At 45.0% G+C, this 27,078-nt stretch overlaps 1 protein-coding gene across 1 annotated transcript; it reads right to left on the bottom strand.

The window, feature by feature from the left end:
- Nucleotides 1-3,981: 3,981 nt before the first annotated feature.
- On the bottom strand, nt 3,982-9,408 carry KCNK18 (potassium two pore domain channel subfamily K member 18). The gene is made up of 3 exons (XM_051799569.1): nt 9,192-9,408; nt 7,999-8,145; nt 3,982-4,793 (listed from the first exon to the last, which is right to left on the bottom strand). The coding sequence occupies exons 1-3, from the start codon at nt 9,406-9,408 to the stop codon at nt 3,982-3,984; spliced, it is 1,176 nt and encodes a 391-aa protein (XP_051655529.1).
- Between the last annotated feature and the right edge of the window lie 17,670 nt (nt 9,409-27,078).

The following is a 27,078-nucleotide window of genomic DNA, read 5'->3' as shown; positions in this document are numbered from 1 at the left end:
GGCTTTTCAGTCCAGGCCCTGAATCTTCTTTCTGCCATTGTTTTCTCTCTCAGGAGGCTCCCTTGCACAGACTCTTCTGCCCTCCCCGTGGCTGCTGATGGTGAGATCCGTGTTGGAGCCCATCAACCACAACCACTGTGCTGGCCCACGAAGGGCTCCAACCACGGGCTGGCTGCACAAACCTTCCCAAGCTGGAGGCACCAGCCCTCACCATATTTTCAGTCTCTCAAGCACCTCTTCACCATATTTGTGTCTCTACAGAAAATGGCCCCATGCTCTGCCGTCGCCGTCATTTTCTCCCTCTAACCTTTCTGCCCAAAGATTATTTTCTGCTCCTTCCACTCATCCACCAACCTTCCATCTGTAGTTCCCACACCAGGAATACCATCCTCCCTGCCCTAAGTGCTCGTGACAGCTGCCATCTTGGCCCAATCAGGAGCGATTGATCCAGCATCCTTCAGCATCCAGCGCATTTGGTCTGCAAAGCTCTCCAGCTGGGTCTGTAATAACTCATATCCGTTGTGGGTTACACATCAAGCAACCCTTTCCCCATCAGTCACGTCTCTCCTGATGGAAAAGTTCTTCAATGAACCCCTTCACATCTAATCCACCATCTCATGCAGGACATAATGGAAAAAAAGTTATGAAAAGCAATATTTTGTACTGCTTTGATGCAAACAAAGCTGATCTCTGTGTCATTTTTTTTGAATAAAAACTTCTGTGGGCAGAGACTGAATTTTTCTAGGATTTAGTCCATGATAAGAGCAGTCAACTCATAAATATTTATGTCTGAGGCTCACTAAATGAGCCATTACTCACTACTTTCATTGTCATTCACTCTGTGGCTGCACTCACTGAGCTCAGGTCCTGCTGTACAGCTCCAGCTGCTGGCACCGGGAGCACAAGGCCCCTGCTCTGGCACCTGGGAACTCTGAGAGCAAGAGAATCAGGGCCAGATAGTCCTGTTCGTGTGAGCTCAACATTTCAGTGCACCTGAGCAGAAGACACAAATACCTTTCTAAACCTGACAATGGGATGTGTGTCCAGCTCTCCACCCTCCTTTAGGTTCCCGACACAAGCCAAGTGACCACGTTCCATTTACTGCGGGCTGGTTGTGTTACCTAAATCACAATTTCTGGTGACGTGTTTTGCACAATCAGACTTGTTTGGCTGTTTTGTGTACCTGGCCCACAAATGTGAAACTAAGTACCTACTCAGAAGTTAGATTTGCTGAATGTTTTTAGCTATATAGCAATATGTTTCTGTGCATCACGGGCATGGAAATCAGGCCCAAACAAGATGGTGCAGACCAATATTCTGCCTCTGAGAAACAGCAGGTTGCAAAGGAAGAACACAAGCAGAGTAAAGTATGTAGAGAGGCTTCCTCCTCATCTGCCAATTTGGAATTCAGTGATTATTGAGCCAGAATTGTTATCTTTGGATTTAAATGTTTTTCAAGTTTTTCTTTCATGGTTTTGCCCCATCTTCCATTGACCCAATGTGAACTTTTAATCTCCACATCCGCCCATGCCAAGGAGTATCCATGGCTTAATTACACACTGTGTGAAGCACCATTTTCTCCTCTTTCTGTTTCTTTTCTCAAACCTGTCACCCGTGGGTTTCATTTGGCAGCCCAAGCTCTTGTAATGAAAGCCATTTAAAAATCATTCCATTATTTCTTATTTCCGTTCTCTGTGTCCTTGTAATGTTACCCATCTCTCCATCAGTCTCTCACCTCTTTTCAGACTAGAGAGCTACTGCATGTGTCTCGTTTGGAAGTTGTTCCCTATCTTTGTGCATCCTTTAGCCTGACCTATAATCTTTTTCCAAATTCACATATTCCTTGGGAGGTGAAGGACCAGAGCTGTGCATTCTGTTGAACAGTCAGGAGCATTATTGTTTTGTAGAAGGTAATGGTGACGTGATTTCTTCTCTCTCCTTCTATAAAATACATCTTTATTTCCCATAACTGACAGGTTCTATAGGAAGGAAAGCTGTTTACTGCCACCCCTTGGCCATAACTAGAATGATTTGGTGCAGAATCCTCATTGCAAATCCAGCCAAAATTCCCTGAATCCATAAAGTAAATGTGAAGGTATTAAGGTTCCACGTCAATGAGAAATCTAGAGGGGATAAACTGAGAATTAACTGCTTTCCATAAACAAGATCTCACTGATATGAGAGAAACAAATGAAATTATATAAAGACCAGTTCTTAGAAATGCTGACAATGTTAGACTTGTCACAAGGGAAAACCTTGAGGAGAGGAAGTGCAGTTCTCTGATCCAAAACTCATGAAATCATCCAAGTCCTTTTATTGATTTCTGAAAACATGGTTCCGAAGTTCTGCACTGATTTTAATCTAAAGACATAAAATTAGGTATTATGAGAGTAGTAATATGAACAGAGGGACTTTCTATGTTAAGCCAAAATTACAGCAAACATAAAAAAGTTAACTGGAGCTTCTTCCAGCTGATGTATTTTTATTGTTATTTTTATAAATAATTTTTCTATATACTATCAGTCATTATATATTTTGCATATCATGGCTAGGCTTCGCGAACGAAGATTTAGGAAGGCTCTATCCACGTTTGTTACAGATATTTTGCATATAATCAGTGCTTAATTGCATCTAATTATTAATAAGGACTGAATACATATTACCATGTACATGGAGTATTACAGACATAAGATGCCATGTAAATATTCTGAAAAAATCTCAGTTTCAAATGGCAAAATTGCTAGTGGAGAATAATGTACATTCTGACATAATCACACATTTTTTATTATCTAGAGATGTCATTCACCTTCAATGGGCATGCAAATCATCTACAAGTTAAAAGGTGGATAATTAAAGTCAGTGGTTTCTTATAGAATAATTACATAGTTTTATTCTAAATTCTTATTTTTTATGAAAAAATCTATCATTGATAACTCACTTCAGACTATGAATAGTACAAGGAAAATCTTGAAGAAACAACATTATTTGTGAATTGGTGTTCTCCACAAGTACATAACTACAGAATCCTCTCCACGCTGCAGTGAAACAGGTAGGTTTTGCTTTCTACAAGTGGGCGAAGGAGCTCCCAGAAATCAAGCAGTCTGTGCAGAGTGAAATCTGGATTAGGAGTGAGGAATTCCGCAGTCGATGTATCAACACATACTTCTTTATCAGCAAAGAGATGGAGCTTCCTTTCAGGCTGTCATCACCTCCAGGTTTGCTGGGTGCCTTCCCCAGATGCCACCTGAGGAGCTGAGCTTGCCATGAGCACCCTTGGAGCTGGACACCGTGGGACACACATTGACTGCACGCTGGTACAGGTGTGATAAACCATCATGGAGAAAGAGTGGATGCAGCCCTGAACAAATGAACAATTTTCTGACTCACTTCTGGACAGGTGACAGTGAAAGGTGTAAAAATTTGACGTTTTTCTTTTCAACTTAGCACTTGCATGTCCCAGTCAAAGGTGTGATGTTCACAATACACCAGTCACAACAGGAGAGCAGTTGGGTTCAGAGTTGTCCTCCCCAGCTCACTCTGGTGATGAATCAGGTCAGCAGCACACTGCAAACCTTCAGTACCCACAGCCACAACCAGGCTGGCCCTGCCTGCAAGAAGGTGGCTGGGCAAGTACTGAAAAAAAAAAATCCTGACTTGGTTTGCTGTGGGAGGGAGGACAGAAAGGCTGCTGAAAGTCAGAGCTTTGCAAAATATGTTGGGGAGCACTGGCAGGGAGAGCCTTCAGCTTCTTCTTCATGCAGCATCTTCTTTGATTATTTAGTAGATGAGACCCTGTTGGAAAGTACTCCCTGGAGGTTCCTTCACCAAGTGAATTCTGAGGTATTCAGCCATTTTACAGTAATTTCTCAGAGAAAATCATAATAAAATATGACACCTGCCAGCCCAAGGCAGAAATGCACAGAAACAGTTTAATCTCATTGCAGTGGCCAATGTTTACAAGTGAAGGAGAAATGTCTACTCTTATTTTGGATGTATCTTCTTTGATGGCATCTTTTTCTCTGCACAAAATGAAATTACCTTTTTATACAAAACAATTAAGCGATCTTGGCCCAGCTTAAAAGCAATGAAGACAATTTCCATGCCAATAATAATATAAAGGGAAAAAAACAAGAAAAACTTGGGATGTTCCAGCTGTGTATCTCCAAATCCGATAGTGGTCAAGGTGATAAAGCAGAAATAAAAGGCTTCCTGGAAATCCAAATTGGATTCCCACTTTGGAAGAATAGCAGCTGCACAGGAGATGTACACAAAGATAACGAGCACCATTAACACAATGGGCACATCTAATTTTTCTAACTCTTTCCCTATTTTGTCAAAATTCTCAATTACTCGGGACACTGTCTTTCCCCTGGCAAGTTCAGGACATGAACTCCATCTCTCAATGCTTTTATTTCTTGCTGGTTTTGTTTGCTCATTTTCTCTGGCAATTAACATTTCAAAAAGTTCAACATTGCGATATTTCACAGGCCTCCTTTTCACACCAGCCTGACTTCTCAACAGTTCCATGATCGTCACGGGCTCATTGATGACTATTTTAGACTGTGCTCTGGATTTTAGTTCATTCCTTTTGTTACATGTGGATCCAGAGCAGAGTTTGGAGGCTAGAATTTTTGACTGCAGTTTTCTGAATTCATTGTAAGACTTGGATAAAACAGTTGCAAGGATGTCTCCCATGTCTGTCAGGACCAGGAACATCAGAGGGATACCAAACAAAGCATACAACATACAGACATATTTCCCAGTCCGTGTCACAGGGTAGGTATTGCCATAACCTTGAACAATAACAAGAAGAGGAGGAGAAGGGAAAGGGAGAGAGAGATAACATTATGATTTATTGGGTATTCACATCCTCTGGGCTTTTTATTGCTGTCAGTTTTTGAAAGTCAATTTTTAGTCCAGAGCATACTGTTCTTTTTGGCTTTGTTTTGAAGCTGTTAAAATTTCTGAGTCCCAGACACTTAATGCTAATGCAGGATCCTACCTGTTCAAGCACTTGGAGGTTTGGAGTTTGCCAGTTCTGTTGAATTAACTCTTCTTACCTTGTCTGCACCTTATCAGCTTCAGGACTTATCTGTCTGAAAACAGGAGGCCGTTTAGGGAGGAGAAACAAAAAGTTTGGGCCAACCCAAGGCTGGTGTGCAGGCTCTGTCCTGCTGGAGACTGCTCTGAGGAAGATTTCCTGACCTGGGCTAAGGAGGGACCATAGGTAAGACAACAAGAGAGATCTTGGGCCATGGGTCCCTGCACAGGGGATTTGAGCTGAGGGCTGAGCTCAGAGGGACAACAGCTGGTGCTGGGAGAAGCTGATGGGCCGTGCAGGAGGATCTGAGGGGTCATCTCCTGGCCAGCCTCCAGGATCTCACAGCACGACTAAATGTTTTCTGGGCATGAAACTCCATGAGCTCCAGGAGGATTCAGATCTAGATTGTTGTCTAAATTTGAAACTGGGACAGCACTGTGGATCAGACTGGGACAATGAGACCCATAACTCAAACTTCATTTCTCAATCAAAACTGCTTGTGATGAATGGTAAGGTGATAACAGAATTGGAAATTGTCCCTGGTTCATCAGCTCTAGCTCTAATGGCACATGTTGCATTGACATTTTGTTTGTACTGACTTCATAGTTTTCAGAGTCCCTTAAATGTACTCAGAACAGAGAATCAAGCGAGGAAGCATTTGCTTATCAAATGAGGAAATGCATGCTTACCCTAGAGTATTAAAGCTTACAAATATCAATTACAACAAACAGGGAAACACTACCAGACACAGGACCTTAAATAAAATGGTAGCAGAAAATATGTCCTTCCCCTAAATTCAATTTGGGTATTTATGTTTCCTTCCTCTAACATGCTAGATGGGAAACTTAAATTGTAAGATAGTTCTTTTCCAGCATACAGGAGAAAACATCAGTATTATAGTGAGTGCATTAAATTTTAACCACCGTTTTTCTCCTCATCCTCCAAAAAGACATAAAGCATTTCTTCTCTTCCTTCAAAAACACTGTTCTTTTCTAGATGATCTTCTAGGACAAGTACTTAGCCTGTAAGATTATTAGCTCATATGCTGAGGTGTGGTTTCCTTCATTTACTTCATACATTCATTTTTTCACTAGTGGTTGCCACTGCCTTTGGTCTGAACTTGGTCTCAGTCCCTGCTTTGCTGTGAAGCACTGAAATACTATTTATTCTTGGGCACTCTGTGCCCCACAGGCTAACTGGAAATGCTAATATTTACTGTTGAAGCAATTGGGGAAGATTAATTTTTGTAGTTATTGCACAGTAATATTATTTCCTTTTTTTAAAATCAATGTCTGTGCATTAAAAATACTTTGTGCAGTTTCAAGGCTTAAAACTTATCCTGAGCTTAAATTTAGGTATCCAGAAATCTATCCTAGCTGAGCCACTAGGCAGCCTCCCCAGGTAGTGAGGAGGTGACAGTTCAGACCACCAAACTTCACAGTAGATGTCTCAATTCTCCTAGATAATTCAAGGTATTAATTTAATTCTACTCTGAGGTGATTTATCAGTTCCTAATACTGCAAATAACAAACCCACCACAATGGAAATAGCCACTTACTCCACCTATTAGAAACAAATATTCTAGGCTTTCTACTGATCCCAAAACTCAGGTCAAAATCTGAGGAAGCTGCATTAATGCTCAGTGCTATGAAGGCAAAAAGTACTGGCAGTTTGGTAATAAATATGTTGGGCTAGTGTCTATGGGACATTTGTCAAGTCCCACGTTAGTGGAGGTGTGTAAATAACCCCGGGAAGATGTTTTCAACAATGGGCTTTTTCATCAGTTTGCTGAAGTCAAAGCTCTGCTAAAACATCCCCTTTCAAAAGCTCCAAGCTGCTGTGTTTGTACCAGGAAATATTCACAGGGGTGAGGACTCTGGTCCCATCCCCAGTGTGTGTGTCTGACCCCCTGGATGACTGCCTTCAAACTCAGGGGCTGCAAGAACCTGCACTGGAACAGTCATCTAAGACATCAGAGCCTGAGGTTTAAGCTTCTGCTGTGACTCAGGCAGCACTCAAGTGCTCCAAGTGGAGTATATTAGCTCTCACACTATTCCTTGTATAGAATAAGCTCTTTTTTAGGGTTCAGTTTTAATTTTACTTTAATATGCATACCCATGCTGGGGCCTTGAGTGTATCCTAACACAGTGAAGAAATGTCTTTGCAATTTGATACAATGCTGTGGGAATATTTCCCATCCAGCTTTGATTCTGACAAATGTAGATAGACAGTTCCTGTACTTGCCAGCATTTGAGAAAGATTAGCAAAAGGATAAAAGTAGCTTTGGAAGTGAACATGAGGAACTGTGTTTAAGAATGCAGAGGGAGCCAAAATCAGAGCAGATGTTTCTATTTGATCTAGTTCCCCCATGGAAATATGAAGTCAGAATGGAAGAATTCAGAGGTGTCACTTAAACACTATGTGCTGTTAACCCAGAGAAGTATGAACACCACGGTTAATTAAAGACCCACAGATTAAGGAAGCTGAATTACACATAAATAGCATGGAAGCAGTTGAAAAACAATATATGGATTATTAATTATCTTTTCCAATGAAGAAAACATTACCCAATGGAACACACAATAAGGGTAAGGTTTGACTGAAAAATGGAGCTTTCTTTCTACTTTAATATAATAGTTCTGTGTACATGTCCTTTATGAGTATGTGTTACAGTATATATGTAATGATGCAGCTAATTAGTGTGTACCATCACTAGTTACTAAATTCCTACTTGTTTCTGTGACTCAGCTACATCCCTGCAACCTGTGTTTACAGAACTGCTTGCAGACTCATCATCAATACTCAGAAGAGAAATTCAAGGGGATTTGTGGTTTGGGTTTGGGAGAGGGGTTTTTGTTTGTTTGTTTAGAGCTTTTCTAATTCTCTGGAAGAAAGTCATTAGAGAAAGCAGCAATAGCAATTTATTCTGTAGGGTGTTACTTTACCTCTGAACTTACCCACAGTCGTGAACACTGTGCAGCAAAAAAAGAGAGACCCAAAGAAACTCCATTTGTCTTTTGGATTGACAAACCAGTCTTGTTGAGCTGTGTTGAGAAGATCGTGGATTTTTTTCTTAAACTTCACCTCATTTTCTGTCATGTTATCTGTCACAGTCACAGCAGGAGACACAGTGAGTGTTGGCAGACCATCACTGAGGGAGCAGCCAGCATGTTATTCCAGTGAAGTTTACTCCAGCTGAGAATTAGCTCATGTTCTTTTAGAAGATAAAAATATTCACCTTCTCTCCCTCCCCTTTCAGCCCCACCCCCCCTTCCTGAAAAAATCAGGTGGGTTCAGTGGCTTTAGTGAATAAAGAAACAAGGAACAAATAAACATAAGCATAAAGAAGCAGGACAGGAAGACTGAATAATCAGCTTCCAGCCTGAATGTCCTATTTCATTTCAGACTCTCCAGGAGATTGGTCTTCTTTTGACACACAGGCATCAGAAATGTGGAGTCATCAGTAGGTAAAGGATATGAACACTTGGGTGTCACTGCCCAGCACTCTGCTGGGAATCCCAGAGCCTGCAGCCCTTATTCCTCCTCCCCGTGGCCGAGCCTTTCTGGAAAGGTCAGGGTTAATTGCCCCAAACAGACCATCGTGTCGGCACAGCTACCTGAGTGAACTCCACGCCTGTGAACGAGCCCCGGCACAGACCCAGGAGGATTTACAGCCCTTCTCTTCCACTCTACCCCCTCCATCAGCATCTCTGGGTCTGGGGTGCAGGACTGCACCTCTGTCACTCTGAGCATCCCATCAGCAGAGGGCTGGGGGGGGGGGGCTCAGAGCAGGGGAAGGGGGAGCAGGAGAAACTTTCTGAGACAGAGATTTCAGTCCCCAGAAAACAGAAGGAAACACCACAGGAATCTCAGCTGGTCTTCAAGGACCTTAGGTAGCCTGGGCAAAGAACACAGGCACCTCAGAAAAGCCTTTTCAGGCAGGAACACGGGGGCTGGGGAAGCTTGCAGTTAGAAATCACAGCTAAGGAAGGAACCAGCAGCTATTAGCTGGGCAGAGGAAAAATCCTGTTTGCAGGGTTAGGTGTTAGTGTTTTGAAGAATGTCTTCAAAAGCAAAAAATCTCATTCCAAAAGCAAGAGAATGAGTGACTCCCTGTATAATTAAGTCATTTTGAAATTCCAGTACATACCTGATAAACTTCTGCTGAGGTACGTCAGGTTCTGCAGAAAATTTCTATAGTCTTCACTAAATTCCACCTTCCTGTTACCTTCAATGTGGGAAAACATGAGAGCCCCCAGAAAAGCATAGATGACAAGAGACAGAATGAAGCAGGCATGAGGAAACACTGCCCAAAAGATTGTTTTACATGCTGTTTTACCTCGCAGACGCTGGGATGTTGATGCCATCCTAAGCTTGTTTGTTTTTTTTTTTTTAATGTATAATTTTGTGGAGAAGATGCAGCTTTTAGAAAGAGTGATGAGGATGTAAAAGCTTTTGCATCCTGGAAAAGCTTCTCCTGTGAAAACAAGGAGTGTTCTGCCTCAGGCTTTCAGATCACATGTCTTTATAAGTGAAGATTGCACTACAGTCCCAATGGGAAAGGAACACAACTAATCAAGCTTTGAAATCCTTCTCAGTTGATGCCACTCCAGCCCTGAATTACTATTGATCAGCCAGTGCTGTAATGCACATGGATTACCAGCTTCTATCAGTTTTCACTGGAGTCAATTCATGTTTAAAGTTTCTTGTCCTGAACTACAGTTTCCCATTGATACAGTAGAAACATTTCCAGCTCCCAGGAGGGAAAATGTACACTGTAAGGGATGGATTTTTTTCAAGATTTCTGCCAGAAATTAGAAGGGAAACTTAAAATTTATCAAAAGAAGGGGATGGCACTAACTGTTATCACCTCTGGGCAGACTGTACAACAATTAATTTCTCTTTCAGAGGGTTAAAGAATCTCTCTATACCATGCAATCTGTGTAGAGGAGGACTTTTGAATTTTAAAATCTTTTTCTCAAAAAAAAAAAAATAACAAAGAGTCAAGAAGATTTTTCCTGGTTCTCACTTGATTAAAATCTTGCTATATTAATAGAAGTTTCAATCATGAAACTCCCACTGATCTTAATAAGCAAGAACTGCAGGATTCAGTTCAAGTTAGTGAGCTTTGCAAACTATATCCAACTTTTAAAATAAAACCTTTCTTTTCATCCATCCCTCTAAAACACTTGGAGCAACAAGCAGTATCACTGCCCTTTGCAATGTTTGTAGTGATAGTAATGGGAGTTGGACTTTACAGAAAGAGGTGTTAAATATTTCATCTCTAGGCATCTTTCATTAAAAATTAAAACATTCTTGTGCAGCCAAGACCTACTGAGCTGTATATAAGTAATATGTCCACACTGCAAGAAATCCTACATGGTTTCAATTGTTTCTTTCAGTTCAAACTCTCAGCAAATTGGATCAGAAGATATTTTATGCTCATCAGTATGGAAGTCTTTGCTACAGAATAGAAGCTTTCAGGGCTAAGACAAAAATAAGCCCGTGTGCTTGCTACTTTTCTGGTTATCTGCCTCATTGGCTCAGTGTTGTTTTTGACAGCAGATTTATAAATCCTCTTATTGCAGTCAATCTCTTTTCTCCCCCCATTGACCTGAAAGCCAGGGTTAAAAACTGCTAATGTTCGTAATTAATCAAAAGCAGCAGAACTTCCTGAGAGGCTGTGCTTGGAGATAATGTCCATAGGTTTGGTGTCCTCACCAGAGGATCAGGGACACGGAGAAGTCAAAGAGACAGAGGGAAGAGCAAAGTGGCTCCAGGCAATGGGCTGCTCCATGCTGGAAGCACAATGCTGGGAAAGGTTTGTAGGGAGTGGATTCTGGTGTCATATAAATTGATAGAGATTATATGAATTTCTAAAAAAAAATAGAAAATAGAAAAGACAAACTCCCTCTCCAAAGGTTTTTAAGGGAATTAAACAGCTATGGCATAAGAGAGAAAGTCTTCACAGGAAGAAATTAATGGTTAATAGAGAGGATCAGAGGGCAGGAGTAAAAGGCAGAGGGAGTTCAGTGATGGAGTTATGTGTGGGTGTGTGCTGGAGCTCTGCTGCTCCACACAGTCATAAATGACCTGGAGAGAGGGTAAATGTTTGCTGATGGCTTGGAGCTGTTCAGAACAGTGAGACTAAGGGCAAACTGGAATTGAAGAAGGATCTGAGGGTGCCTAGCAATGAAATGGCAGATAAAAGCCAAGTAGATAGATGTAAAATGGCATAAACATTCCTAACTTCACACACAGTGATAAGCTCTGGGCTGACCATCACCACCCAGCAGGAAGATCTGGGGGTACACATCAGCCCAGCAACAGATCATGGTGAAGAGGGAAAACCTGGGTTGGGAATAATGAGTCAGAAACAGAGACTAAACCATCTGACAGCTCTATATTACTGCACAAATGTTTGGTTTGCACATACCTGGAGGAGTCAGTGTGGTTCTGGTACTCTGCTCTCAGGTAGCACAGATAAAAACTGGGTAAATTTCCAAAGCAAAAGGATGGCTGAAGGTATGGACAGCTGTCAGACAAAGAATGACTGAGCAGTGCCTTTTGCCAGGGTGGAAAAAAGATGTGGCTGAGGGAGTGTATAACAGCAGTGTCCAAACTCCCAGGGGGTCTGGAGAGAGCAGGTAAGGGATCAGCTGTCTGTAGTCTTGTCTGGAACCAGAACTGAGCACCACCAGAAGAAGCAAGTAGGAAGCTACTTCAAAACAAATAAAACAGGATGGTTTCTCATGTAGGTAGAAAATTCTTTGCCAAAGGATGTTGGCTTTCCACACATCAAAGAAGAGAATGAAGAAATGTTTAGAAGAACAACCATTAATACTGTCTACAAACCACCAGGGCTCAATAACTCCCCTGAACTGAAAATAATTTGCAGCTGGAAAAATGAAACAGGGTACTGGGCCAAATGGGCCCCGTGTCTGAGGCAACATAGTCCCACTGATGTTCTGAAAAAGACTTCACTGCCCAGTATGGTAATTCTGGCACAATTTATCCTGCACAGTTTTTCATCTATGTCTCAGATACAAACATCTTTCCTCCAAAGTGCTTTAAAATCTTCTCAGCTTTCTCCCATGCATGGTCCTGCAAAGTATTTAGCAATTCCCAGGAGCTTCTCAGCCATTTGCAGCATCAGGCTCTGAGCCTGTGACAACAAGAAAATTTAATAAAAATAAATCCAAAAATGATTTTTACATTATTTTCTTAATCTAAACCATTTCCCACTATTGCTGTATTACATATTTGAACTCAGTTGCTTAAAAGCAAATCCCACTAACCACAAGTTATTCCAAATTGAGTTACTGGTACTTGTATTGAGAGACATTTTTGCAATACACATTTCCTATTCACAGTAATGGACAGCAAACCTGCACTTGTCCTAACTTCCATTTCTTTGATTAGGGCAAATGTGAGTGCTCTGAAGGTGCTATGTGGAAGGAGAGCTTGTGACCACAGCTGCAAGGTTAAATAATTCCAGTGTAAATATACTTATGTTAGAATTCCTACTTTATCTGATGTTTCTGGATTACAAAAGTTAAACCTTGAAGGTCATAGTTTGGGTAGAAAGATTTTTTTCAATAATCAGTAAAACTCTCCCTCCATTAAATCGCCTGCTATATTGTGAAAGACCTGCTGTGTTACCTCTTCCATGAAACACCTTTGGATTCACCATCCTGTACTGACAAATGTTCAATAGTGTAATCTCCTTTTTTGAAGAAAAACAAAGTGACCTGAAGGATGACAAGTGCTTTCTGTAAAGGAAAAAAAATACAATGGACTAAATTGTTCGCTTTTATTTTCATCTGGCATTGATTGTGATGGGAATATTGTCTGATAGAGGAATGAGATCTCAGCCTGGCAGCACTTCATGACAATGAGAATTAAAAACATTCCATTCAAGGTTTCATGCTAACAAGGATCAGAGAGGATTTGAACTATTTCTCTAGCATATGCCCCTAGAAAGTATTTCCAGAATGCACTAATATGTTTAAGCTCCCCAAGAAAATATGTGTTTGTGTATAAAGGTGGTATCAACCCCAACAAACAAACAAGGGGGAGAGAAATGCACTAATTGGCTGCGTAGGGTGTGTTGGATACCCTGGGATAAGGTTTAGCTTTCTTTTTATCCATCTTTAAAAGTCTCAGCTCTTGCTTGAGTCAAGTGCTTGAGCTTGTAGCCTCTGGGAATATTTGAGAGCACTCAGGACTAACATCCTGACACCACATATAATGCTAAGTGGATTCAGAGGTGTCCAGGACTCTCACCCTGAATAGGAGCATTTCCTATTTCCTTCTTTGTTCACACCAATACCAAGCAAGTGGTCCCATCAGTTCAATTATGAGAGGCAAACACCCTTCATATGCCCCAGGACCAACCAGGGTTTGGGTATTAGCCTCTGTTCCTCCTCTATTTTTTTGACAGGGATGAAGTCACAGTCAGAAAACACCTTTGATGGGAGTCTTTCACCTGGTAACTAAACAGCAGGACCATCCTTTGTTCACTCAGGAGCTAACCAGCCACTTTATCCCCTCTCCCCCATGCCCAAATTACTGCCTGAGTAGAAAGACTTCACTTGACTCTCCCCTTCCTCAAACCTGAGCAACCAGCAGCAGCGTGGCAGGAGCAGAGCTGCCCGCTCAGGCACGTACCCCTCACAGGAAATGTTACCCCTTCCTCCTCAGGGAACTGGGAATGTCTGCTCTCTCCCAGAGCTTCACCCAGCAGCCAGGGGTGCAGCACGTGTGGAGGGTCTGGGTGCTGCAAAGCTGAGGTGTCCCACTCAGCAGAGCACTTCTCCCTCCTCCTGCTCCCTCTGCTCTCTGAACCGGCGCTAAGTGGGAATGCTCTCGGGACTGGGAGGGGAAGCTGCTTCTGGACGGACAACACCCTTCCAGCCCCTCGCTAAAGATCCACGGACAAGCTGAAATCAGGTGTTGATGGACAGAGGGCAGCAAGTCTTCATCAGCCTGGGGGAGGCTTTGCAGAGTCCCTCGGCAGCACTGTGGACGCTGCTCATTTCTCTGTGTGACTCACTGGAATGACATGACTCGGCTGGGGTGTGGGAACAAGCAGAAAGGTTCATATCACCCTGAGTCACCAGTGTAAGACCCCACCGTGCAGAAGCCCTGGGTTTCCAGATAAGCAAAGGGGATTACTGAGGTTCAGCTACAAGTCTTATGCCAAAGTCTTTACTGAGTTAATGTAGTGAACGTAATGCTGGTATAGAGGAGACTATCTCAGCACAGTAGTTCATTTTAAGGCAAACAAGCTCCCTGTAGAGAGATCAGAAAACTGGTTCTTTGGAATTTAATTAACATCAGAGCATGTGAGATTATATGCTGCATGAAAGCTCAGCATCATGATTCTTGTCAACAGAGCAATTTTGCACTTATTTGAACTGGCAAAACCCCCACGTATATTCAAGATGACAAGTCTACTTTGCTCTTAAAAAAATGTTTATTTTTTATTATTATTAGTGTGGCACCATATGTTTAAAACAGGGAGAATCGAAAACCTCAAATACAGGAACAAGCTTTTAGCAGTAAATATTCACCAGCAGTCATCTGAGACTCTCTGTGAGTGACATAGACACTCTCAAGTCTCAGCATGCAAAATACTAATGAAAAAAAACCCCTATTGATCTTATTTCCAATGTCATATACACATTCAGTCAAACAGAACACAGATAAACAGTCACCCTTTGCAGGCAGTAGCATTGACCAAATATTATTGATAACATTGAGGTCAAACCTGTATTTGGAACAGCTCTGAGGTCATTAAGGGCTGTTAATCCCAAAGCACACTGCTTACAGCATTTTCTACCCTCAGTCATCCACAGCACTTTATAAACCACAGGCAGGAGTCTGCAAGATGCCCACAATCAGACACCTCTTTCTGCCTCCTATCCCTGGCAATCAGACTGGGCATGATTTCATGTCAGTGGCTCAGAATTTATTAAGAATCAGGCTAAATTTTCCATCATTTATTTTCATCCTAATTTTCCTAATGATACTAAGAAATTTCCCCTTTCGTGTAAAGTACTCTTAAAAGAGTTTTAACTCCATTATCCTCCCACTCATTAGTCATTGTGGATTCGAGGGATGGAAGATACTCTCACAGCTGGGTGTGCCTTGGGACAGCATGGAGTGGACACTTGCCTTCCAATTTCTTTCAGTTCTGCTGATTTCTTTCAGCTCTGAGCAGGCATACATGAACTTTTTGAATCTTGTCCCACCCATTTCAGCTAATAAACCATTAATTGCTTACCCTCTGTAACACTGGCCCTGTAAATGTTTTTAGCAGCCACGGGAATAGCTTTTAAGTGCTTTTCAGGGAATCAGTAAACAACATTTTGCCACCTTCGTGGGGGACACCTTTCAAGCTCTAGACTCCTCAAGTGCAGCTTCATGTGTTTAATTAGTTTAAGACATAATTCTTTGGTGATGTAATCCTGCCTGGGTTGATGACTAAGACTGCACTACGAAAGTGCCTTCTGCAAAATATTTGGGGGTGGAAAAAAATGCAGGCAAAATTTCCCATCTTTTCTGAGGAATTCCTTACAAAAACTGAGTGTGGAATGAAGTCTCTTCTTCTGCTCTTCTCAATAAAAAAAGAAAAATCTTGTAGCCCTTCTGAATGAGCCATCTGGGCCACAGGCCCCACGTGCAATGAACGCTGCAGATCCACCCAGGGACCGTGGGCTCTTCCCGAGACTGCCTGGCACCCAGGCTGACTGCCTGGCACCCAGGCTGCCCAGGGCACTCAGGAACCTGAGATGGATGGGTGGGGCAGCTCAGCTGCACTTCAGCAAGGGCTATTGCTTGGATCCTGCCAGCAGCCAGAGCTGGCTGGTTCCATCATATCCTAGGAGATGGGGCTTTAGGTTGGAGCATTTAGGGACTTATCTTTTGTCTGAACAAAAAGACACCATAAACACATCAGAAATGAAATGCTGAGCATCCGAGAGAAACATTTGTGCAGGTGCTATGTGGGAGATTTCAGATGAACCCTGAAGGTCTTGCACACACAGAGGAGGAAGGAGGCTGGACTGGGGGTGACTGCATGTCCTCATGAAGTGTGTTGGCAGTGCTGGTCATGAGGAGAAGCACAGCCTCTGGAATCCAACAGCACTAAGTACCTTTGCTCCATCACTGCCCTCCTAATGCTACAAGAGGGAAGGGGGTATGGAGCACAGCTGCCATATTTCAACCAAAGAGTATGTCCAAAGAGGGTCTGGCTGGAAAACAAGTGCCCCCACACAACGAGGCTGCCAGCAGCCCTCAGCATGGAGCAAGATGAAGACTCTTGGCAGGATGCCTTGTGGGCATTGCTGCCTTTTCCTCATTTTTCCAGGCTAACTGCTGATGAAAGTAACTGCTGTAGTAAACTCTGTCAGACCAGTGTCCCCTCAACTAAATATTGCTGCCATAACTGCATTGGCAAGATGTGTCCAAACCCAAAACTCCAAAAACCAAATTCAGGCTCTGTCAGCAAAACCATTGTTGTAGAGCTCAACAAGCCAACAGATTGGCTCCAGTAACATTGGTCAGGGTACTGTACAACTATCTAGTAAATCTTGCTGGCACATACCACATCCCTGCCAAAGGCCACTTCCAAAATAACTGTCCCACAACAGCTGCAGATCCACAGACTCCTCTGCTTTAGACAACAGCTGGGTCTGACGAGAGCGGGTTGGTCCAGGAGGGGAGCTGGCACTGAGTAAATGGGAGGTTTGAATGCCTGCCCCTTCTGTGGCATTGGCTACCCCTCAGTGGGGCACAGATGGGAAATGCATTCCCCAATCCCTGATCCTACTGGGGGGTTACAGAAAGCTGCTTCTCACTGAAAGCCTTACTTCTTGCTGGATGTCACATACAGAAAAAGGTGAAGTGCTGTGATCTTTGCTTTTTTTTTTTAGAGTATTTAGTTCAAAGTCAAACTATTAAAACTATTTTTGGTCATCTAAGCAAATATTCTTGGGAAGGAGGATGTAAAACAGCCCTTGATTACAAGGGCTCCTTTTCTAATAAACCTTTGAGGCAGAGAAGCATCTTACTCCCTGATGCTGGAGCCCAGATCCTGTGTCCTACCTGTTAATCCAAGCTGCTGCAACACAGCAAACGTGACCTCTGAGCTGGTAATACCTTGGCTGCTCAAAGCCCATTTATCTGTAGGGGACCAGATCCTCTCCCAAGTGCTTAGATGGCACCTGCTAATTCATCTTACCTGCTGATGTGGTTCTCTGAACACTGCTCTCAGGTGAATAACTGATTTCTTTGCATTTACTGATTCCTCTACCAGTTGCCCAGGGTAGGAACTAGAGACCTGCCCAGGTTTGATACAGGTCAATGTTTTAAAAACATTTCGAGACTGAATGAGGGATTTGCTGAATCCTGTACAGTGTTGCAGAATGGATGAGACATCTCAAAACCAGGATCTCTGGGCATAACTGAGGTTTGTTTCCAAATGCACAAAAGGGTTGCCAAAGGGCAGAGTGGCCTTCTTTCCCGAAATTTTACTCCAACAGTATATAAAACCTCTCTTCTTACGTGCAGTCAGATGTTTACATAAGCAAAAGTATCTTGGGAAGTGCCCTCTGTAGATTTGGACCTTTTTCACTCTTCTTAAATGATGAGAATTTTTGTTCATTACTTTGAGACTGAGGTTGTCTGCAGTCCAACACTAATAGCAGAAATGTGCCATTTACACCAATTAAGCATTCAACTTAATGCCTTTATATAGCTGATTTGTAGCAGAATTTGGTCAGATTCTGCTCTCATTTAAACTCATGTAACACAGTATAATGGATGTGAAAGCAGAATTAGCTTTCTGTTGGTTTTTTTTAATAAGCCATTGCAGATATTCCAGCTGTAGACTCATCAGTCACACCATATTCCCGTCTCCTGCTTGGCTCCGCTTTTACTTTCCCTGTCCCCGAACTTCCTGTTCTCTGCTGTATTGTAAGAGAGACATACAACCCATACCACATATACAGTATCACTGGGGGGAAATCCCAGCCCAGAGCAGGACTATATTTTAAAGACATGTTTTAAGATGGCCAAGTTGAGCACTCAAAAGTAAAAGGCTCTGTTAAGGCTGTAGCTTGGACACATCCCCTTATGCATTTGTGTGGAGTTGATGTCTTTGATTTACAGGAAGCCATCATATGTCTCTGTCAGAGCCATACAATATGGAAAATTTCAGTCCAAATATTTAAGCTGTGAGCACATTCTAGGAAAAACAGAGTCTGCTTCTGCTCGGAGATATCCTCCTTGGAGATACCTGCCATCTTCTTTTCCTGGGAGCATGCAATTCCTCCTGTCACTGCAAGACAGCAAGAAGGAAGGTCCAGATTGAGGTTGTGCTTACCACCATCAGATGGCCCCCAGAAGAATGGTCAGTCAGGAACAGGACACCTGAATTGTTCATACAACAGCAAACCATTGCCAGCCAAACTCTTTCCCAGAGTAACTCTGTATAGATCCAGCTGCCCGTGTGTGCTACAGGGCACACACCGAGGATGCTCACACAGGCAAGCACTGACACTGCTAACAATGAATAACTCGTCTGCACGGCCCTACTGTGCTGGAGAAAATGTCTGTGCAGTAAAACCTGGTTGAACTTCACTATTGCAAGGAGCAGAAAGCAGGTTCTTGAAAATAGGGAGCATAACTTATTGTGAGGAGTTGTAAGGATAGGACAAGCAGCTCAGCCACTGATATTGCAGTGCACATCTGTCTGCTTGAAGAGAAAGACTGAAGAATAAAACCAGTTTAGGATATTCTCACCTCTACACGTGAATCCCCACTTTGCTCAGATTACAGCAGATTTCTGCTCACAATTGTACTGGATCCCAAAATGGGGTGAATTGTGGCATAGCCAGAGAGCTGGATTAACAGCCAAAAAAACCTATGTGGAGATAGGACAAAGGGGAATGACTTTAAACTGAAGGTGGGTAGGTTTAGGTTAGATATTAGGAAGAAATTCTTTACTGTGAGGGTGGTGAGGCCCTGGAACAGGCTGCCCAGGGAAGCTGTGGATGTCCCATCCCTGGAAGCGTCCAAGGCCAGGCTGGATACGGCTTTGTGCAATCTAATCTAGTGGAAGGTGTCCCTGCCCACGGCAGGGAGGTTGGAACTAGATGATCCTTAAGGTCCCTTCTAACCCAGGCCATTCTATGATTCTCTGAAGATATGCACCTCAGCAAAAAACATCTGTTTGCAGAACCCCGTTGCAAAGATGTTCCTAAACAGCATGTCTGCACTGCTGTCCACCCTGCCACAGGGACATGGAACAGCCACAGCAGGGCTGGAGCAGGATCCATCCAGCCCAACACCTGCCCCCATCTCTGTCTCCATCAGCAATTGCTCAGGAAAGGGCAGGAGCACAGGGCAAGCTGGAGTTCTATTTTCCCAGAATAGTCTTTTTACCCTCAAGCGATTTGCAGTTCACGGACTTCCTGAGCCAAAGATGGTATTTCTGTGGCAAGGAAATCATGTCAAGTATCTCAAAGCCCTTGAAAAAACAGGAGTTCATGGAGGGGGAGGCACGTGCTGGGTAACCTGCCCGCGGGCCGGGCTGGTTCGAGTGCCGTTATCTACCTTCAGGTGTGCAGGAGATGCTCAGGGCGGGCAGAGTCGGCGGGAGCGGGAGGAGGGCGGGTCGGGCCCGAGTACCGGCGCGGGGCCGCCAGAGGGGGCTCGAAGCCCGCGGGACCCCCCGGCCGAGCATCCCGGACCCTCCCGGCCACAGCCCCCACGGGCAGCTCCGGCAGCCCCGAGGGGTCGGGGAGAGCTCGGCAGCCAGGCTGGCAGAGGGAGATCCAGCGCCTCGGCAGGGACGCTTGGGCAGCTGCCTCCCAGCCCGCTCGGCCTCCGTGGCGTGTCTTTGCATGAAGACACATGTTCGGCGGTGGGGACTCTATGCAAAAGTCCCTCTTGGGAAAGCGAGTCAGGAAGTGCAATAGGGATGGAGAGGGGGTTTTTTACAAGGGCATGTAGTGATAGGACAAGTGGAGATGGCTTCAAACTGAAGAAGAGTAGGTTTAGATTAGATATTAGGAAAACATTCTTTACTATGAGGATGGTGAGGCACTGGAACAAGTTGTCCAGAAAAGTTGTGGATGCCCCATCCCTGGAAGGCTTCAAGGCCAGACTGGATGGAGCTCTGGCCAACCAGGTGTAGTGAAAGGTGCCCCTGTCCACCACAGGGGGTTTGGAATTCAACGGTCTTTAAGGTCCCTTCCAGCCCAGGCCATTCCACGATTCTAAGACTCTGTGCTAGAAGTGAGCTCCTACGGGCTTGCTGATGAATTCTTGGCACCAAATACACACAAATGTAACCATATGTGACCTCCTTTATGCATTGCCTTATGGATTACCATCTAAAGATCTGTCAGTGCTGTGTCAGATAGATGTTAATCAGATGGATGTTCTGAGGGACTCAATCTTCAGCTGCTCTGTACTGTAGCAAGAGGACAGGCAGCAGCTCGGAAGGGTTGTGAGATACACTGGAGGCACTGAGCCACTTATGTGCTCACCATTGCTTTCCTGGGCACCTTGGCTCCTTTTTGAGAGTTCTTGCTTGCAGCAGACCAAAAGAGCAGCCCCTGGTTTTGCAGGCAACAGAGGAGACAACAAGAAAGGAAATCTCCAGAGTTTTGCGAGTATAGCTATGGCAAATACTGGGTCTCCCCCTAGCTGTCCTGTACTTATCCAACTAATTTGAGGGGTGTCATTTTAACCACAAAAACCAAGAACCTGAGATAAAATTAATCCCTTCCATGAATCTCATCTGGATCTTACTCACTCCTGTCTGATCTCTAGGCTAGTATGAGATGAAAGTGAGACAGAGACATCATGAGAGCCTACAAGCTCCAGCTCCCCTGGCCTGGCTCTAGAGGATCGGATCCCACATCCTCCTCACCAGCTCTCCCCACCATCACACAGGACATTCCCCCAGGCTGCCTCCCTGTCCCACAGAGATGTGCAGGCCCTGCATTAGTGCCAGTGATGGAGAGCCTCTCCACTCCTGCTGCTGCTTCAGCAGGGGAAGGAGCTGGCACACCCTGCTGTGGCACGTCTGACCCGGGTACACGGGAGTGAAACCTGGCTCATCTCTGAGCGGGAGGGTTTCCATTCTGCACATGCAATGGTGATGAGCTCCACGGGATCTCCACTACAAGATACCTAAATCAGACCACAGCTCACTCCCAAAAGACACACGAGAACTGGTGCAATCCTCCCCGCCCCAGGAGGCAGGAGCTAAACACACTCAGCTGGCCCAGTCAAACTCCTACAACCCCAAATAAAATTCCTGCTCCTAAGCCTGTTTCAAAACTATAAATGTCCCAGGCACTTGCTGGGATAAACAACACACCTGAATTTCTTCAGAAATTCACCCTCAACAGGGAGCCATGTCTCTTCACATCAGTTGATTTTTACACATCTTCCAGCCAGCTCAGTAGACTGAAGGCACATAACAGCATCCAGGGACAGTGTGGGTGTTCCTGACACACCTGAAGGGCTCAGAGCCCTGCCAGTGGATGACATTCATCCTCATCCCATGCCTGGTTTAGTCGCCTCTGGATAATAGGGTACACATAGTCTTTCACCTTGAAGTCTCTTTAAACATTTCCCAATGTCATTACTTTCGTGGCAAATTCCAAGCACTTACAAGAAGATGAATATGAGTCATAGCATGTAAAGAAATGAAGTAACCATTTTAAAATAGACTGGAGAATATATACTTTCTGACAAGGGTTTCATTACAGAATAGTTGATCACATCCTCTCAGCTGAATTTTTGACTTCCTGTTTCCTGCCAATCATGTTCTGACTGGGTCAGATTTTGTTTCTGATTGTTCCTGTCCTATAGAAGTAAATGTATGTGAAATGAAAGTTAACAGTGCATGGTTTATTTTCAGACAGATGTAATATTTCCTCAACTACTCTTTGGATTTTGGCATGAGTTTTAAAATAGGATTCTCAACCTAATCTAAATAAAATGGGAAAATATATCTATCATTGTGATAGAAGCTATGGAGGAGGCAAACTTTCTCTAAGCAGCACTTTCTGTAGTCCCTTGCCTTGCCCAGGGATCAGAGCTGCTAGTACTCTCTCTCCCTTGAGCCACTATTTCACTCATTTAGGAGAGATCCCAGATGCAGCTGGGAAACCATGGATGTCACCAATGGCAACACCACAGCACCTCTGCTGGGAAGCAGAACTGCCTTACTCCAGCTTGACCAATGGCTGGTAAGAGGTCTTGCCTCAAGCCTGGTGGGTAATCCCTTTCAATGTGTGCTTAGCAAGCAAAACGAGAGGAGAGGTCTCCTTTTAATATCTACGATTGAAAACTGGCCTAAGCTGCAATGCTGAGCAGTTAGTCCCTGGCAAAGCTTTGTCAGGGGTCTGCTTTGTGCCTGAGTCCTGCCAGAGGCAATTGTGATACCAATACTGCCCAGGGACTGTATCCATTTTAACATGTGTGTTGAGTCCCTTGGATTAACCTTTGCTTACTTACACATCTCAGACTAAATAGTTTGAATGCAATGTGAGGGGAATTTGGTTTGCACAGGTCTTTCTTTGCCCCATTCATCAGTTCTGCTGAGTGTCACCCCTGCCACAGGTAGACTTTAGAAGTAAATGCAAAAACTAAATCTAATAGTCATCAATGCATCTGATGGGATTGCCTGTAACACATTTGCCAGTCTTAGAGTCTTTTCAAAAGTCCATAAAACATAATATTTCCTTGCATATTTTTTCCAATAACCATGCTAATTTGCTGTCCCAGTTGTGCAGATTGCACTGGAACAAGAGGTGTTCTGATTATTCCATTTGTTTATGGTATTAGACTTAAACTATTGTTGATCTTATTGTTCTTATTTGTAACATGTTCGCCTCACTAGGACAGTAATTGTGTCAAGCAAGTTGGAGTCCAATCTGCAGAGCTGAATGTTCAGAACTGCAAAAGAAAGGCTCCAATCTTTCAAGCAGCGGGTATATTACTCCTCCATTTGGATTATTAAATTCTAATTATAGCCTGTTGATCCAGCTACAATGTTGTTTGTAAATCTAAATACAGTTCTCTAAAGCCTGCACTAATATGCATTTTTATTTCTTAACCTGTTGATGCTTAGTAAAGAAACACCGGTGTGCCTAATAGAGCAGGTGGAGCTTAACTTGCTTGTGATAAAGCTCTTTTTCTCCTCTGTATTCCTTTGGTTATGTTTAGGAATGAACACTTAACAGCATGGATAACACTGAGAACAACCACGACCAAAGCATTTCACATGATGCCTTGGTGCCTGTGGTCTCACCAGAGCTGGGGTCAGCAAGAAATTCTCCCTTAGGTGAGATTGGTGAGGGCTCACAGGCTTTTTGGGAGGAGGGCAAGGGCAGTTTGGTTTGGTTTCTCTGCACTTTGGGCAGTTACCCAAGCTCTTCTGGGAATGCACTTAACAATTCCCTCTTACCCTAACAGTTCTTTTAGTCTCTTCTCTTCTTTTTCTGTAATGTTTCCTGCATTTTGGCTTCTTTTACAGGAGATTTCTGGTTCATCACCCCACATGAAACGGTGTCTGGTGGGGCGCATTGTGCGTGCAGCAGGGTTGGCTGAATCCACATACACTGACTTTATATAAACCAAGTATCAATGAGCAGTCATCTGTGATGGCCATGCTGGAACTCCATGCCCTTCCAAGCCCTTTTCTTTCCTCTATCTTCATGAACATTAAATACAAGAAAAGCAGAGAAGCCCGAGCCAAGTGGTGTGAGTAGCAGCAGTTCCCAGGAACTGCTGCATTTCAAATGGCTGAAATCTCTGCAGCTCTGAGCTGTGAGTGTACCTGCAGCATCTTCCCTCACCTGTAGGAGTAGAGGAGTTTTCAGTAAGACATTATCATGATGGATGACTGCCTGAGTCCATAAGCCATACTGCCATCACAACCTTATTTTTTCTTCCAAGACTCGTTTTAAGCTCCAACACATCTGTATGGTCACAGTGCTCACAAACACCCAGCACGGGCTCTCAGTCAAGCATCTCGTGCCCCCAGTGAGGTGACCAACTGTGGCTTAACTGCTGGGCATGGAAATCACCAGGCACACACTCAGGATCACCACTAAATCTCGGAGAGCTCCTCCCTGAGCCAGGCACAGCTCCAGGCAGCAAAGCATCACAGTATGTCACAATAGTGGGAAGGACTGGGAAGGGGTTGTGGATGTTTTGACAGGTGGTGTTGGGGAATTAGCCCAAATCCTCCTTCCATCCTTGTCACTCAGAATCTACTGGGGAAGGAAGAGAGGGAGCTGCCCTCCCTAGGGAATGAAGTGAAGGTCTCCTAGAGATTTTCTGCTGTCTCTGCCCATGAGAGCTTTGACAGGAATTTTGGATACAGATGACAAAGCAATGAACAGCCACAGCAGGTACTATCCTTTCCCACTGATCCTTTCCCATGGGCCCAACAGGAAAAGTCACTGGGGTCCAAGAGAGGGTGGCGGGAGCAGAAGATAAAGCTGCTTCCTCTCTTCAAATAGCATCCAAGCTTGCAGTCTTGGCCTGGGTAAACATGGAACAAGGAGTATAAGGATTGAAAGACATCAGGACATTCCAACAACTGGGTTGGGGATGGAATGGGAGACAGGGATGGAGTTATCTGCAGGACTGAATACTCACACACACACATATTCATGCTGAGATGTTCAAGGCAGGGTAGTGCTCCCTCCTGGGAGGAAAACCACTGTTTCTTTGCAAAGCCCAGTGGATCTATTGAGAGGGCACAGCCATCGAGCCTTGGGAAGGGCCTGCCTGTGGCTGTGCTTGCATCTCTGTGTCGTCTTGTGTGGGAGTGAGAGGGCTTCATCTCCTCCAAGCTATCACTGAATCCTGCCAGTGCCCCCATGAAGGTGGGAAGGAAATTTTCACTTCTCAAATGGCTGTGACTAATGGGAACAAAACTATTGAGCCCAAGGTCTCTGCCCGGGAAGCATCAGATCTGGCTGGAGAAGGGTGAGGGGGCTGCTTCTGCTGCAAGGAATGAGGCAACAAATCCACTACTTTAGTCGAGCAGAGCGGTACCCCCACTGCTGAGTCAGGGCTGGCTGGGGCAAAAAGGCTCTGCTTTGCCCCAGGGGATGACTGCTGGATTCCTGGGCTCCACAATTTCATTCCTCCTGAAAAAGCCTCCTTCCCTCACCCCAAGTGCACATTCAGCAGAGAGAAAGAGGCTCTTCCTGCATTTAGACGTTCCCAGCAACCGGAGACCTACAAATGCCGATCTGAGAGGTGAGGGAAGGACCTTCGCTCTGCCCCAAAGAGAGCTACTTGTGCGGCTCAAGTAAAAACTCACCACCATGCCCGAGCAAGCAGTTTTCTAAGGATGCCTGAGAGCCAGAGGGAAAGGAGATAACCCCGGGGATGTCGTGCTGCCGCTTGTCCCCTGCACTTCCCGCTGCTGCGGCTGCGGTGGTGAAGGTGCTGTGCCGGGGAGCGGCGAACGTGGGGGGCGAGCAGGGCTCGGGAGGACGTCGGGGGAGACTGAGAGGGTGAGAGCAGGGAGTAGCAGACAGAGTGTCCTCCCCGCGGCGCAGGGATGGCGACGTGGGGAGGGGAGAGGAGGAAAGTGGCGGCTCCGCAGCTCTGGGCGGCATCCCCGCGGAGCCGGGGCCGCTGCCCGCTCTGAGCGCACACCGAGGCGGGGATGCCTGAGCCCCGGCCGGCCGCCAAGAGGGGCAGAGGGTCTCCAGACCTTCGGAGTGCCCCGCGCCCTGGCGCCTGCCCGCTGCCTCGGCGATGCTGCGGCTCCGAGACCCACCTGTCCCCTCGGAAGGGCCGGGGCTCTCCAGTTTAGGTCCCCCAGCATGAGTTTTCCGGCTCTGAGGGTTGGAAAAGGGCGCAAGGAAGGATTTCCTGCCTCATCGCGTTGCTGCCGGTTTTACCGGGGAGTGTCCGAGGAGAGGCGCGGAGCCGCGGGCGGCCCTGGAAGCACCAGCTCCAGGGGATGCTCCAGCCCCGCGCCGAGGGCAGCCGCGACCCGGCCCCGACGTGTGCCCGGCCGGGCCCGCAGATCCGAGGAATGGATGCCTGCCCTAGCCCGGGGAGAAAATAAAAAACTGTAAATCGAAGCCGAACACCCCGCCGGACCGTGCTCCCCTCGGCCACCAGCATCGGCTCCATCGCCGGCGGCGCGGCCGAGAGGGAGAGACGGAGCCGGGGCAGGTCCTGCGTGGGGAGCTGCTGTGGATGTCGTCTCGCAGGTTCTCTCGTTGTAACCACTGCCCACCCCGTGAAAGGAGTCACAGAGCTGCATCTGGGGAGGGGCTCCGGTTAAGCGCCTCTCAGGAATGAAATTCTTTACTCTGGGTTTCCAAACCACCCGTAAAATAACAAGGTGGGCGAAGCTCCGGTCTGAGAGCCTGGAAACAAAAGGCCCTTTCCAGGCATCAGCCGGTGCTGGGACCGGCCGGCCCAGACCTGGAGAAGCGTCAGGCTGTGTGTGTCTGCTCCCCCCCGGCCCGGAGGCAGGCACCATTAATTATCTGCAGCATCTGATGGTGAAATTCGATTTGTTCTATTTGAGCTTTCCTTCCTTAACCCGAAAGATATTCGGTTATTCCATTCGGTTGTCCCTTGGCGTGCTCCCTGTGCTGTTGCGGTACCCAAAGACCGTCGACGACAGAGAAGAAAACTATTTTACGAATAAAATGTGAGGAAAAAAATATTTTAGTGGTTTCTGCTTTTCAGAAACCAGCCCTGGCACCGGCTGTGAAAACAAACAAACAAACAATAAAAAACCCCCAACACAAACAGCAAATCTCGCAAAATCTTCTCTCAATTCGACCGACCATTACGGGAAGAGATTTTGAAGGAAAGGGTAAAGTGTTAAAAGTTTGTTAAAAAAAATAAAAATCCGTTTAATTTTTCAGTTCTTCTAAGCTGTTTAATATCAAAGTGACCCCCAGTCACCTAAACTGATCTTAGTCGTGCTTCCACGTGCAAGGTACATTATCGAGTGAATA

This window comes from Manacus candei, unplaced genomic scaffold (assembly GCF_025592945.1).
Source record: "Manacus candei isolate 608988 ecotype Guabito, Panama unplaced genomic scaffold, ASM2559294v1 h1tg000050l, whole genome shotgun sequence".
NCBI lineage: Eukaryota > Metazoa > Chordata > Aves > Passeriformes > Pipridae > Manacus > Manacus candei.
This window is presented reverse-complemented; position numbering and strand designations above follow the sequence as displayed.